This window comes from Castor canadensis, chromosome 19, assembly GCF_047511655.1.
Source record: "Castor canadensis chromosome 19, mCasCan1.hap1v2, whole genome shotgun sequence".
NCBI lineage: Eukaryota > Metazoa > Chordata > Mammalia > Rodentia > Castoridae > Castor > Castor canadensis.
This window is the reverse complement of record NC_133404.1, coordinates 4298526-4313608: the sequence shown is the minus strand read 5'-3', so window position 1 is coordinate 4313608 and position 15083 is coordinate 4298526. Positions and strand designations below refer to the sequence as shown.

Sequence of the window (15083 nt, the reverse complement as noted above, 5' to 3'; positions counted from 1 at the left end):
AGGAAGGGCAGCACTAGACTGAGTGCTCCCTAGTTCCAACTGATCTCCCAGGCTCCCACAAGTCACAATACAGCAGGATAAAGTAACCAAGTCTTCCTACTCCTCTGCAGGAGGTCCACAGGACCAGGACTCTGGCACCTCCCAACACTTACCACCTCAAGTGTCCACTGATAGACTTAGAGCCCAGGGTGAAGAAAGCCAGGAGTTAGAGGAAAATAGCTACATTCTCAAGAGGCTAATGTGATGAAGTACGCACGCATAAAAATGTCACAATGAAACCCCTTATTCTGTACTATTAAAATAAGCGTTGGAAAAAAAGAACAAACAAAACCCAAAATGTGTGGCTCCTAGAGGAGCAAAACTATTGAAGGAGATCAGTAGCCTGAATTATGAAATAACTATTATTAACAACACTTAAGGAGAGTCTTGGAGCTAAAACTAAGCTTTATGTATATAAAAGTTCAATGGCTAGTTGAAGACTTACATGGCCACTTTTGAATGGTCTGAAAGGTCAAGTGAAAATATTTACAATTGCAGAGCAAAACTACAAAGAGGAAGAAATCCTGGATGACAACCTAAGATAAATGGGACAGAGACTCAGATCTAGGAGAACAAATGTTAATGACAGGGGCTACAGTGGAGGAAGGAAAACAGACTGAGGAAAGGCAGAGATTAATCAAATAATAAAACATCCCACCACTGCAGAGATGGAAAGGGGTCAAGTTCCAATCACTAATGGTGTGGAAGAAAAAAATCAACAAGTACACACATCCTAAGAAATTCCTAAATTCCAAGCCTAGACAAAGATCTTAAATGTTTGCAGTTAAAAACAAAACCAAATTGTCCTGTTTCAATGTTTGAGGATTCTAGGGAACCCAATTTTTTCCAGTAGAAAATGAAGGGAAAGAATCAGCATTTACCCTACCCATGCCACAGAATTCAACTGTCAGGGAATCTACAGTAGATAGGACAAAGTTTATCTTTACAGAAGTATTCCAGATGATAAATTAAGAAAAATGATTAAAATTATAATGTCAAGATTTTGCAGCTCCTAATTAATGTCTGTAGGCATTGTGCATCAATAGCCAGAACATCCTAACAGAGAAGAATAAGCATTCCTCCTAACAGAAGAAAGCCAAACTACTTGTAAGTAATCTAGTCCCAAAGAAATCTGAGTCTGATCACCATCTAGATTCAACCACCAATTCACAAGAAATACAGGGTACAGAAGATCTCATGAAACTACACCAGGGATGCAGTCAGCAAAATCCATACTGTGCAGAATATGCAGAATCTAGCTTCTTCAATAAACAATTTGCAAAGAAGGGAGGGGGTCAGAGTCAAGGAAACATATGATGGGGAACCCAAAGATTAAAAGATCAGTCAGCCAATCATGATGTGTGGCTCTATCTAAAAGAATCATGATGCTTCTGAGAGACTATTTGAAATGCGAGCACTGACTATTGGGTAATATAAGGAATTGCTCATTTTTAGGGATAATATCCTATGTTCCTAAAAGTCCTTTCCTTTCCGAGATATGAACTGAAATAATTACCAAGAAATCGTATGTCTGGAATTTGCTTCAAAATAAGCAATGAAGAGGTAATTATTCTCCCCCCAACACATACACAGTGCTGGAGACTGTACCTAGGGCCTCCCACATGCTAGGCAAGTGCTCCACCACTGAGCTACATTCCAGCGTATGAGTCAGTAATTTGTAAAACTGGGTTATATATACACACATATGGATGCATAATACTATTCTTTTTGGTCATTTTTATTTGTACACATTATATAGAATGGATTTCATTGTGACTTTTTTCACATATGCATATAACATATTTTGATCATATCCACCCTTCCTTCCTCCCACCTGATCCCCTATCACTTCTCTAATAGTCTCCCTTCTACTGTCATGTCTTTTTTTTTTCCTTTCTAGATTCCACATATGAGAGAAAATAAGTGATACTTATCTAAGTCTGGCTTATTTTGCTTAACATAATGATCTCCAATTCCATCCATTTTCCTACAAATGACGTGATTTCATTCTTATTTATGGCAGAATAATACTCATTTATCTATCTCCTTTCTCCATTCTTCAACTGGCAGGCACCTACGTTAGTTCCCATAACTTAACTATTGTGAACAGTGGCACTCTAAGCTTATATCTGCAGGACCTCTACTGTATGCTTTGACTCCTTCCAGTGTATTCCTAGGAATGATAAATTTGGATCATATGGTAGTTCTATTTTTAGTTTTTAGATTTTTTTGAGGAACCTCCATACTGATTTTTATAGTGACTGCAACAATTTACATTCCTGCCAACAGTGTATGAGGGCTCCTTTTCCCCAGTGTCCTCACCAGCATTTACTATTTTTTGTATCCCTGATGACAGCCATTCTGACTGGGGTGAGATGGAATCTCAATGTAGTTTTGATTTGCATTTCCCTGATGGCTAAAGATGTGGGACATTTTTTCATATAATTTTCAACCACGTGTACCTTCTTTTGCAGTGTCACTTCAGTTCATTTGCCAATTTATTCACTGGGTTACTTACTCTTTGAGGTGTTTAGGGTTTTTTTTTTTTTTAAACTCTTTTTATATTCATTTTGGTGTTCAGTTTTTTGAGTTCTTTATATATGCTAGGTATTAATCCTCTGTTGCAAGGACAGCTGGCAGATTTTCTCCCATTCTGTAGGCTGTCTCACCATTCCAGTAATTGTTTTCTTTGTGGTGCAGAAACTTTTTAATTGGATGCAATCCCATTTACCCATTCTTGCTGTTAACTCCTGGGCTATTAAGAGTCCCATTCAGGAAGTCAACACCTATACCCTCAAATAGTTCTCCTGAATTTTCCTTTAGCAGTTTCAAAGCTTCCAGTCTTACATTAAGGTCTGTGATCCATTTTTAGTTAATTTTTGCACCAGGTAAGGAATCTAGTTTCAATCTTCTACATGTATACAGTTTTTCCAGCATCATTTGTTCAAGAGGCTGTCTTTTCTCCAATGCATGTTTTTGGCACCTTTGTTGAGAATCAGATGGCTACAGCTACATGGGTTCATTTCTGGGTGCTGTATTCTGTTCCATTGGTCCACATGTCTGTTTTTATGCCTATACCATGCTGTTTTGTTATTATGGATCTATTGGATATTTTGAAATCAGCTTTTGTGACACCCCCAGCATTTCCCTTTTTACTCAGGATTACTTTGGCTGTTCATTGTCTTTTGTGTTTCCATATGAATTTTGGATTTTTTTTCCTACTTCTGTGAAGAATGCCATTGATATTTTGATGGTGATGGCGCTGAAATCTCTATATTGCTTTTAGTAGTCTAGCCATTTTAACTGTATTAATTCTTCCAATTTATGAACATGGAAGTCTTTACATCTTCTAGTGTCTTAATTTCATTCTTCAGTGTTTTATGATTTTCATTCACCTCCTTATTCTTTCACCTCCTTAGTAAACTTTATTCCTAGGTATTTTTGACACTACTGTGAATGTGATTGTTTTTCAGTTTCTTTCTCAGCAAGTTCTTTATTAGTGTATAGAAAAGCTACTGACTTTTGTATGCTGATTTTTTTATATCGATATTCTGCTGGATTTGTTTATCAGGTCTAAAAGTCTTCTAGTGAAGACTTTAGACTTCTATATATAGGATCCTATCTCCTGCAACTATACTATTCTTTCTACCTTTGATTATCATTGAAATTCTTTAGAATAAAACATGTTACACGCAGCTTCCACGTTCTTTGCTGACAAGTGAAATCAATGTTAAGAAAAGCATTCCTCTTACTACAAATGACAAGGATCTGAGGATTTGAAAGGACTGTCTGAAATCTACGGAAAAATTCTAGCATCACAACACCTAACATAATCCAAGTATCTAGGGGGAGAAACTGCTTATTTCTGGCTCATGAAAAATACCTTTAGTGAGTACTAATTTTGTACTTTTCTGGAATGTTCAAGTGAACTTTTTTCTTTGAACTTTACATATTGTGTTATCTTTAATGAAATAATGAAAAAAGTACATTTATTGTAAGGTGCCACAGAGAACAAGAATCACAGTCACATTTTCATTCCAAGTTGCTAACCTAAATATAGCTAAGATTTACATCAACTTGACCCTGTCCGTTGCAGTGTTTTGCTGGCACACAGTGAGATGTATTTGGAGTCTGCCTATCCAAAGCTTATATATCAGTTAAATAACCACAGAACAGCTCATACATTGATTTTTGTACACAGAATAGGTACCAGAATTCTGTATGGGTGGCCACATGAACACTGTTACTGGCTTTGACTCATTTCGTGTTCTCTCATAAATGTACCTCCATCTCTTGTCCCCATAATGGCTGAAAAGCATTTCTCAGTGCTCCCTTTCCATTGTGCCATCCATAGGTATGGTGAGGAGAAAAGCCAGTGTCCACCTGTACTGCACCAGACAGCGATTTTATATGAACATGGTAACAGACCCAGTCACAGCAATTCGTATTGTTAATTTCATGTAGTTAGGAGACTGTTCAGGTTTTCTTTGATTAGGTACACAGAATTTTTATTAAGTACACAGAAGCTTGCTGTAATTTATATGCACGTTTGTGCAAATCTGCACAAAAGTAATCTAAAATGAAGTAGAAAAAGTCAAAAGAAGTACATGAACATATAAATATTTCAAATGTACTTGCCTTAAAGCAAATTATATCTACACAAAGGGCTAAAATACACTGTTCGTCAGATTGTGATGAATTAAATTATGTACTAGATCAAGAGTTTTGTTTTCTGCTTTTTAAGACCCCTCAAAGAGTGTCACAGCTTTTTACAGTGGTCTAAACTGCTGATTTGTGCATTAGAAAATACAAAAAATAAGCAAAATTGCTCGAGACTATCAACTGTCCCCCCACTGATTGCCAGAAGCTAGAGTCTCATAAATTATCTCAGCAGACCTGTAGAGTATATTATGATGAACATGGTCCTGCTGCATACTTATTACCAAACTATACAGTTTGACTTCTTTTTTCCCCACAGAAAGTGATAGAGCACCTGCCTAGCATGTGCAAGGCCCTGAGTTCAAACCCCAGTACCACACAAAAAAATGCCAAATGTTAACAGTAAACAATAAAGATAATTACAAGTACAATATCCCCAGACCTTCCCTCCGCAATCCCGAAAAGTACTGACACAGACTTGGGGAAGTTTTCTTTCCTTTAGAACATACTAAACTGATCTCACACACCGAAGTGTGAGATGTGATTCCCCTTCTTTTACAACACACCCTATGAACAAGATTATTGATCACGAGGCTATTCTTGTCCTCACTCTAGAGATGACCCACTTTCAAGCTATTGAAAGTGCACGCCTTTCCTAATAAACTTTACTATCTCTTTCACTATTAAAAAAAGATTATTAGCCAGGTGCTGGTGGCTCACACCTGTAATCCTAGCTACTCAGGAGGCAGAGATCAGGAGGATTGCAGTTTGAAGCCAGCCCCAGCAAATAGTTCGAGAGACCCTATCTTTTTTTATTTTTTTTTTCATTTTTCTTTTATTATTCATATGTGCATACAAGACTTGGTTCATTTCTCCCCCTGCCCCCACCCCCTCCCTTACCACCCACTCCGCCCCCTCCCTCTCCCCCCCACCCCCTCAATACCTAGCAGAAACTATTTTGCCCTTATTTCTAATTTTGTTGTAGAGAGAGTATAAGCAATAATAGGAAGGAACAAGGGTTTTTGCTGGTTGAGATAAGGATAGCTATACAGGGCATTGACTCACATTGATTTCCTGTGCGTGGGTGTTACCTTCTAGGTTAATTCTTTTTGATCTAACCTTTTCTCTAGTACCTGTTCCCCTTTTCCTATTGGCCTCAGTTGCTTTAAGGTATCTGCTTTAGTTTCTCTGCGTTAAGGGCAACAAATGCCAGCTAGTTTTTTAGGTGTGAGAGACCCTACCTTGAAAATACCCAACACAAAACAGGACTGGGGAAATGACTCAAGTCAAGTGGTAGAGCACCTGCCTAGCAAGCGTGAGACCCTGAGTTCAAACCCCAGCACTCCCCCACCCAAAAATAAAAAATTACTCATCATGAAAGCATCCAGTCCTTCTGAACCTAGCCATCAGAGTTAACTGACAGTACAACTATTCAAAGCGCCTTCCAGGTGACCAAGGACTATGTCTTTGAAGGTTCCAGTCTAGGTTTCTCTCAGGACTTAGCACATACTAGGTAGGGAATAAATTTTAATACTCATGGGCCTCATTCTAAACTGTAAATTCCTTCAACTCCTTAATCCACTAAGCTGAAAAATATCTTCACTGTATTTGTCCAGATAAATTCTACCTTAAATCAAGTTACGCAAACAAGCCATGGCCTCCATGGAAACTGTCTGTTACGCAACAAATTAAGCTTTTGTTTTTGAAGGAAGAGAACAGAGACTGACCCCAAAGTTGAAATGTGTATTTATAAACTGGTGTTTTGGCACAAGTAATGATTTTGACTTAGAAAAAAAAATGTTGGAACATTATTTAAAGGGTTTTGCTTCAAAAGCCTATGCAAACTACTGTGCATATTACATAGAATCCAATTAAACATTATCACCATATAAAAATACATCTGTATGTATCAGATTCAGATGCTTATGCACCCATCTGTCCTCACTCTACCTACCTATGTTCACACTACCTAATACTGCCGGCCACTCTTACTATGGGACCTAGGCTGCATGAGAAGCCCCATCTGCCACACTGTGCAAAGGGAACCGGTCAGATGAATCACGCACTCGTTCTTAAAGTTTCTCCCCATGACATTCGGCAATCCTGGTCACATTTCATTGGCCAAAACTAGTCATATGACATACTTAACTTCGAAGGACAGGGATATGACATCTTAGTATATGTAGTGGGTAACGCTGATGACCACCACTTTATAAACGACATTGTCCAAATCAGATCAAATCCCAGCCTTGCCACTTAGAAGTATACTTAATCTGTAAAGTAAAAATGGTAATAACTACGTTATAGGATTATCAAAACGATGAAGTGACAGTGACTTAGATGTTTAGCAGAATGTCCAGCTTTGATCCATCCATTAAGTAAGTATTTTGGAGGCATGTGACAAGTGCTATTCTAGGATTTAACACAGTAATTATTCACCAAATAGTAATTATTTTTGTTGATTCTATTAGTCCATTTTCTGTTGCTATAATAAAATTCCTGAGACTGGATGCTTTATAAAGAGATTTATTTAGCTCACAGTTTTGGAGGCTGGAAGACCAAGATTAAGTGGTCCTGTGTGTTTGGTCTCTGATAAGGGAGCCTTTGGCCACATTACAACAAGGTAGAAAAGCAGAAGGGAAAAACAGCTGAGTCAGAAGGTCTAAGTGGGTGGAGCAGCCTCACTTTAGTTCTCATAAGAACTAACCCAACCCATGAGACTGACATCAGTCCCTTCTGAGAGTGGTGCCCCCTTGGCCTAATTAGCACGCACTAGACCTCACCTGTCTAAGGTTCCATCACCTCACCCATCACACTGTAGATTAGGCTTCCAGCACATAGACCTTTAGGGACACACACAAACTATATCCACACCACGGTTCTATTACTAGAAATGCCTTTTGAGTTCCAACCAGGGATCCCCTAATTAAGTATTCATTCTTAGCAGTCTCTAGATTCAGATGAAAAGGTATATGACAAACTGCCCATTATCCTCAAATACCCACTGTTCCTTCTTATATGGTAATTGAACCCCTAGTTTGTAACCAGACCAATGACCCCTTGGAACACAGACTGCATACATCAGCTGTCTGTGTAGCTAAAATGGCCTTAGGTCCAAGTTCTGGCCACCATGTTGTAGGCGGAACTGTTGCATGGCTTACAAAACTTCCTTAGGAGATAGCAAACCTGTACTCTTTGGCCATTTCATCCATTACTCTATAGCTGTCTAGAATACTGGATTCACCCCAGACTGAGACCATAGCCATGCATGGCAGAGGAACAAAACGGAAGGAGCCTCAGTTCCTGACACTGGAGTGTCATACCAGCTCTGGATTTATGCAGACAATAATAAGCTTTCATCTTATTTAATCCACTGTTATTTTGCATTTTCTGTCACTCAGAGCCAATCTTAATCCTAACTAATACAAGATGTAATCTAACTCTTCAAAAAATTATGTCCCATAAAAGAATAATAACTCTTGATGATACCCTTCATCTTCATGAGAAAAGACACCAACACAGGAAGCAGCAACACACAGCAGAATGAGGACTGGCTTGGGGAAGACCAGCATTTCAGAATCAGTTCTTCCACTTCCCATGCTAACTTTTGGCAAGCTATTTAATCTAGCCTGGCCTCAACTTCTTGTCTATACCACCACAAGACTGAAGAGTTGTGGAAAAAGTGACATAGCATCAGTAATACTTTGTCAGTTGTTCCCTCCTCCCTACCCTTCCAACATAACTGGGCATGAAGATTGATAGTAGTACATAAGAATCACTATTGAGACTGTGACTCAATAGGTCTAGCCTAAGAACCATGAAGTTGCATCTCAACAAACACCCCGAGAGACTCTGGTGAAAGCTGTCAGCCCACCTGGAAAAACCTGACCTTGGTGGTTAGGCTCTACCTATTCTTATAATCCTGCACCCAAATGCCTAATATAATCAATGGCTACCTAACGATGTTTTGGTAAACAGTGGGCCTCATATTCAATGGTGGATCCATAAGACTATATCACTTAGTGATACTGCAGACATCTTAGTTTGTATAAATGTACACTTTATTGTTGGCATAATAAAAAATTGTCTAATGATGCATTTTTCAGTCTATCCCTGTCAATACCTGTGAGGCCAGGTGTGGAGGCACACACCTGTAATCCCACCCAGAACTTGGAAGGCTGAGGCAGGAGGATCATGAGTTAGAGGCCTGACTGGGCTACGTTCTAAGACCCTGTCCCAAAAATAAAAACAAAACAAAAATTGTGGAAATCTCAAGGACAGTTCCATCACATCTCTGGTGCCTAGCCAAGAATCCAGGAGATAACTCAGAAATATTTTGTTGAAATGATGACCTGAAATGGAAAAAGACCAAGTGGAACTGAGGCAAAACCCACTATGGTCTTCCATTTCCAGCAGCATGGAATAACAGGGATCAGATTTGCTCTATTGTTTAAAACAACTAAAAAACTGGACACATTAGAGGAAGCACTGGTTGTCAACACATTGAGTATCTGATAATAAAGAACACAACTCCTGAGAAATGGCTGCAAACAGGAGGTGAGCCCTACCATCACCCTAGGTTACTTCTTGGAGAGTTTCTAGGCTGAAATGCAAGGAGGAGAAACCCAGGCGGGGCCTGGCAAGTTTCCCCTGAGTTTAGGAGATGTAGCTCTGATCAAGATGGTCAGAAACATTAGAATTTACAGGACAGAATACCAAAGGAAAGGCCTACGTAGAGTGAATGCCAGGTACTTGCAAAGCTCCACCCTCCAGCTGAGTATTGGTCAGCATATGTGTTGAGGAAACTACCAGAGGCTGGGGAAAGAATGACCTGAAAGGACTGAAGGAAGCAGTCCGTAGAGTTCATACAGGAATAGCACCCAAGGGAAAAACCTCTTTCTTTATGGGGCATTGGGTAGAGTTCTCTAAAGAATTTTGCCTCAGAGAGTGGGAAAAAAATTAGTCCTAAACCAAATGCTGCTGTGGTCCCACACAGTTTAAAAGCAAAACTTGAAAGGATCCAACTGTTTACAAGTAACTTATCCCAGAAAAAAGCTCAAGAATATTTATAGGAATACAAAAATATCCTGTACCCAACAAGGTAAAATTCACAATAGAGACCCAATCAAAAATCATCAGGAATGCAAAAAAGAACTACTATTTTAAAAAATAATTTTCTTGGGGTTTTACTGAATCTTAAGTTTTCCTTAAAAACAAAAACAGAACTGTCTTTAGCATTTTCACCCTTGTGCTAACTTCAAAATTCCTCCTCCACCTGAATGAACTGCTATTTCTCATATGAAACATAAACATCTTTAAGCAAGGAGCACCGTGATTAAAAACTCAATCTTTAGAGACAGAAAATTCTTTAGAGGCAGGTCTGAATTCTTTCTTTCGTATTTAGCTCTGAATTCCTGGAAAAGCCAGGGAATTTCTCTGAGTTTCAGTAGACTTATCTATAAAATGGGTATATTTGCTCTATAGGGCTGCTGAAAAAATACAACAAAATAAAAAATTAGTAGTGGCTATCATTTCATAATATCCACATTTTCATAAGAAAAGTGACCATGCCACATATTCAGTCAAACATTGACTAAGCACTTATCACATGTTAGGTCATATGAAGGCACTAGGAATACAAAAGAGTAAAAGGACCCAAGGTATATCTTATGTTGAATCCACATTTAAAAGTTCAGTTCAAGTACAAACTTCATATTCCACTTCTTAATTTCTAAGTAGGGCAATTATTTTAAGTTCCTCCTATAAAAATTAAAGGATGATTTTTTTCCCTTTGAAAGGAAAAAATAATCTAAGAAGTTAAGTTCAACCAATCAGAGCATGCCTGAGAAATACTTGGAACTTGAAAAATATGGTAAAACCTTAATTTAAAAGCAACCTGCAATTAACATCGCCTTTCAAAATTATTCTAAAATTGGTAGACTAAATTATATTCAGACATAAAATACATAAAATGGACCAATCTGTTATTATGATAATCTTTTCAGAAAGGCTGGGCCAACAGATGTAAGGAATTAAAATCAAGATCAAGTTTGTATTTCATTTGCTCATTCCACTTAAATGATGACAGATGGCTTAAATATTAACCCTAATAATAAAGTATTTGCATATTCATTACGAACCTGATTAACTTATCTCAAAACTCCAACTTTTCATTTTATTAATTTTACTACACGGCTACCCACTTCACTTACAATCTTCTAAACCTATGTCTCAAAGTGTGGGCCTCAAACCAACAGCATGAGCGTGGCCTGGGAGCTGGTGAGAAGTACAGAATCTCATTCCCCATACCAAATCTATCTTGATAGAGTCAGAATTTGCATTTTAACAAAATCCCCAGATGATTTCTATGCACATTAAAGTCTGAGTAGCACAGCTGTAAACCGACGTGGGCTTTGGTTCCACTTTAAAAAAAAAAGTGTAACAAAAACATTTTTTGCTTCCACATTAGTTAATTTCTCTCCAGACAGTACTTTTTCATAAGAACAACTCAAGTCACAGAAGTAAATCAAAATCAGCACGCACATGCACACACACACACACACACACACACACTCACACACATATATGTCATATATGTGTATATAGTGGATTTATGTATAATCTTTAGGCCTCAGACTTGATGTTGCCATTCAACTAGGACTTCAAGTCTTACAAATACTGTAGGATTCATTTTTCCTCTGGAGTTGACATTTGTCTTAGCATGTGGCCACTGTGATGAAAGTCTTCTCTGTAATTAAACAACTTTACAGTACAGAACCAGAAGAACAGATTCTCTCCATAATTTCAGAAAAAAAAAAAAAGAAAAGAAAAAAATTCAAACCAGGTTCATCCAAGATAGTGAAGGTTTCCTAGAGAAAACAACTACCAGAATGACTATCCTCCACAATAATGTATTTTTGTGCTTTGCCTAACATATATTTTTACTGCAGGTACCACATATTTTTAAAATAAGAGATTCACATGGCACTTAAAGAGTACAGTTCTTTAGATGGTTCATCTTTTGTTATTATGATTATTGCACAATAGTCACTATGCTCATAAAATAGAACAAATCTTATTTCGCTTTCATTTTTTTTTTTTAAATGATAGACCAAGGCTCAAACTGATCACAGCAGGCAGGCTGGTCCAGAACGGATTCAAAGGAAGGTACAAATGTTCACTTTTCAAAAGCTCGGCAAAAGCCAGCCTCATTTCTTGTCACTGTAGCCGTGGCCTCATGCCAAACATTTGAACACTCTTGAAAAATGCTGTTCCTGATCAACAATTATGAAAAGCTTTGTGAAGAGAGGGAAAAATTGTTAATAACAATCAATTTCCTAAAATGGTCAAGTGCCCATGGCCTGTGGGTTGAGACCTCAGAGTCACCTGGCATGTCTGAGCCAATGCACCTGACACAGATGCCTTAGGAAAAAGGGTTCAAAGAGTCCTATGAGAAGTTATCAAGGAACATATTGGAGCAGGCTCAAAAGTTAAATATGTCCTCAAACAACCACAGCTTTTTATGAGATCCCGTTCTAGATCTGTCATCCTTGAATTTAACTCTTTCTTGTCCCATTTTGCATTTCAGTCTATGTCATTTTTTAGGATACAGAGTTCCACAAGAGCAAACTACGTGTTTTATACTTTCTAATGGACATAGGTATATTGATCTCAAGCTTTAGAGGGCCCTTTACACTCATATTCCAAAATGTGATGAGTAATTCATTATGTCTGTGTCTACTCACATTCACAGCCAAACCTCTCAGAACTGTCTAAGCACTTTGGCTTCTTCACCTATCAGTCACTCTCCTACCCACTCCTATTTGGCTTCTTCTTCCTTCACTCCACTGAAACCTCTTGGCGAAGACCGTGAAGGAAGGACCTTCATGCTGCTAAATACAATGGATGCCCCTTAATCATTATTTTTCTTAACGTTGAAGCATCATTCAACAAAGCTAATCAATCATCCTCTCGCTCTTCAAATAACTCTTATTAGCACTGATGAACCTTCATGGTCTTGGGTGCTTCTCAACCTCCCTTGTCCATCTTCTTTGGGGCTCTGCCCCCTCTATCTGACCTACAGATGTTGGACTACCTTGGGGCTTGGTCTTGGAATTGCATCTAGCCTCAAGACTATAAACATCACCTTCATGCTGCTGATTCACACATCCACATCTCCAATCCAGATCTGTCTTCTGAGTTCAGAACAGTATGTCTACTAAACGTCTCCATGTGGACACTTCATCAACAAATTAAACTCGATATATACCAAAATCTTAGGTCTTTCCCTCACTGTTTCGTCTCCAGTGTTTCCCATTCCCCAGCCACCTACTAAGTTATTTCTCCTAGAAACCCCAAAGTCTCTTACTCTCACCACTCATATCCAATCAATTCATCAAGTCCTACCATTTTGGGTCTCTAAAATATATGCCCCATTTTTCCATCTCTGCCATCATCCTCCAGGTGTAAGCTGTTGTCATCTCTGTCCTACAACACAGCAACAGCATTCCAAGTGATCTTCCTGAATCCACTCATACTCCCCTCCAATGTCATTTACACACTACAACCACAGTGACCTTTAGCCTTACTGGCCTTCTCTCTACATAGTACACATGCTGAAGTTTTTTCCACTTGTGGAACCTTTCCACACGTTATGTCTTCCACCTGGAATATTTGTTCTTTTTCCTTTACTCTTCTCATGCCTACTGCTGCCCAAAACACATAAATACACACATCTGTATGTGTGCATAACCCAAAACTATAGGGTCCGCATCCAACAGTCGAATCACACCAAAGGAAGTGAATGACTGGTAACCCACTGCATTAAAACACATAACCAGAACAAAATAATAACCCCAAGCCCTTCTACAACTTGACATACGCCATGCACTATTGTAATTGATACAGATCAATCACACGAGCAGTGCATAGATGAAGGAGAGCTATTATCGATACTTCTCCCTGTTGCCTCTATCGTTATTTTACCATAACTTACAGATATTATTTCTATTTTAAGATGAATGAGGTTCAGAGAAACTGGGCAGCTAAGGACAAGTGGAAATTCAGTGGCAAGCTAGACTTCAGGGGCTGGCGGTGTAGCTCAGCAGGACAGCAAGTGTTTAGCAAGCAGGAGACAACGGCTCAAAATCCCCTGGCCCAAAAAAGCCAGATTTCAGATTTAGTCCTGCATGACAACTTGGTTATGGAAGGGTCCACCCTCCCTTCCACGATCACCTGGTTACTTGGGTATAAGCTACGTTCTCGACTAGGCTAAAGACATCAGAATCTTGCTCAATGCTAAATCCCTAGCCCACTGGGTGTGGCTGTATGAACGGTCACTGCTCACGTGCATAATTGTTTCGAGAATGCGGTTTCCGTCGTGCCTTTACCACTCTCTCCCCCTCCACCCTCCCCGCATTCACCACACCAGGCACTGGCCCTCAAAAGCCCCTGGTCACCAAACACAGTCTTGCCGCCCTCCCCTGGGATATGGGCATCTGGCGGCCATTCCTGCCCTTAGACCTCACCTTCCACGTGGGAGAGGGCGCTGTCACAGCTTCCGGGCCAGGCCCAGGCGACTCTTCTGCAGCCGAGAGCCTGAAGCGTCCATAACGCTGCAGAGGCCACTGTGACACTTCTCCCAGAAGTCCAAAACCTGCGGCCCCGTTTCCCGCCTCAGCCATGTCTGGCCTTAGGCACTCGCAGCCGCCGATGCGTGCAGCCAGCCAATCAGGAGGCGAAGAGCCTCAAGGCCCGCCCCCGCCCTCGGCGAGGAGCCAATGGGCGAGCCCAGAGCGCTTCCGCGGCGTCGAGTCTCTCGAGACCTCGGGAGCGCGGAAGAGGACATCTTTACTTCGGTGGAAGCAGATCTGGAGCTGCAGCTTTGGAGCCTTCGCCTTCCCTCAAGACGGCCATCGCTCTGAGTTACAGAGTTGCCACCCGGCTGACTCGGAAGCTTCTCCGTCCTGGAACAAGACCCGCGCTGTAGGGCGGACTGCACCCGTGTTTCCACGACCAGGCCGGGTGGCATCTCAGAGCGGCCGAAGCACGGCCCGCTTCCGCCCGCCATGCTGGAGCCCTGGTTACTTGCTCGTCGGCCTGCACCCCTGGACGTGCTCTCGCCAGGCCGTCCATGTTTCCCCCAGCGAGGAGCAGATGGGTAGGGAGGGGGCCGGGTCACACAGCAGGTGCACCCCATGACACTTCCCGCAAAGCACTCTCTGCATCTGTTATTTCATTTGGCCTCCCTTGTGATGAGGTGAAAGAAGCAAATCCGAGATCATTGCCCCCACAGAGTACATGGACGCCCAGGAGGCCCGGAGAGAAGCCGTGATTTATTCCGAATTACACGGCCAGTGAAGGGCAGGACTGTGGACTCCACCGTC

General features: G+C 40.3%; 1 protein-coding gene across 1 annotated transcript in view; it reads right to left on the bottom strand.

The window, feature by feature from the left end:
• The window catches only part of Rec114 (REC114 meiotic recombination protein), a 102399-nt gene extending 88001 nt beyond the window's left edge, over nt 1-14398 (bottom strand). Inside the window, exon 1 of the mRNA XM_020165634.2 lies at nt 14226-14398. Within this exon, the coding sequence (XP_020021223.2) occupies nt 14226-14381 (156 nt within the window). The 5' untranslated portion in view covers nt 14382-14398. The remainder of the gene's footprint in view (nt 1-14225) is intronic.
• Between the last annotated feature and the right edge of the window lie 685 nt (nt 14399-15083).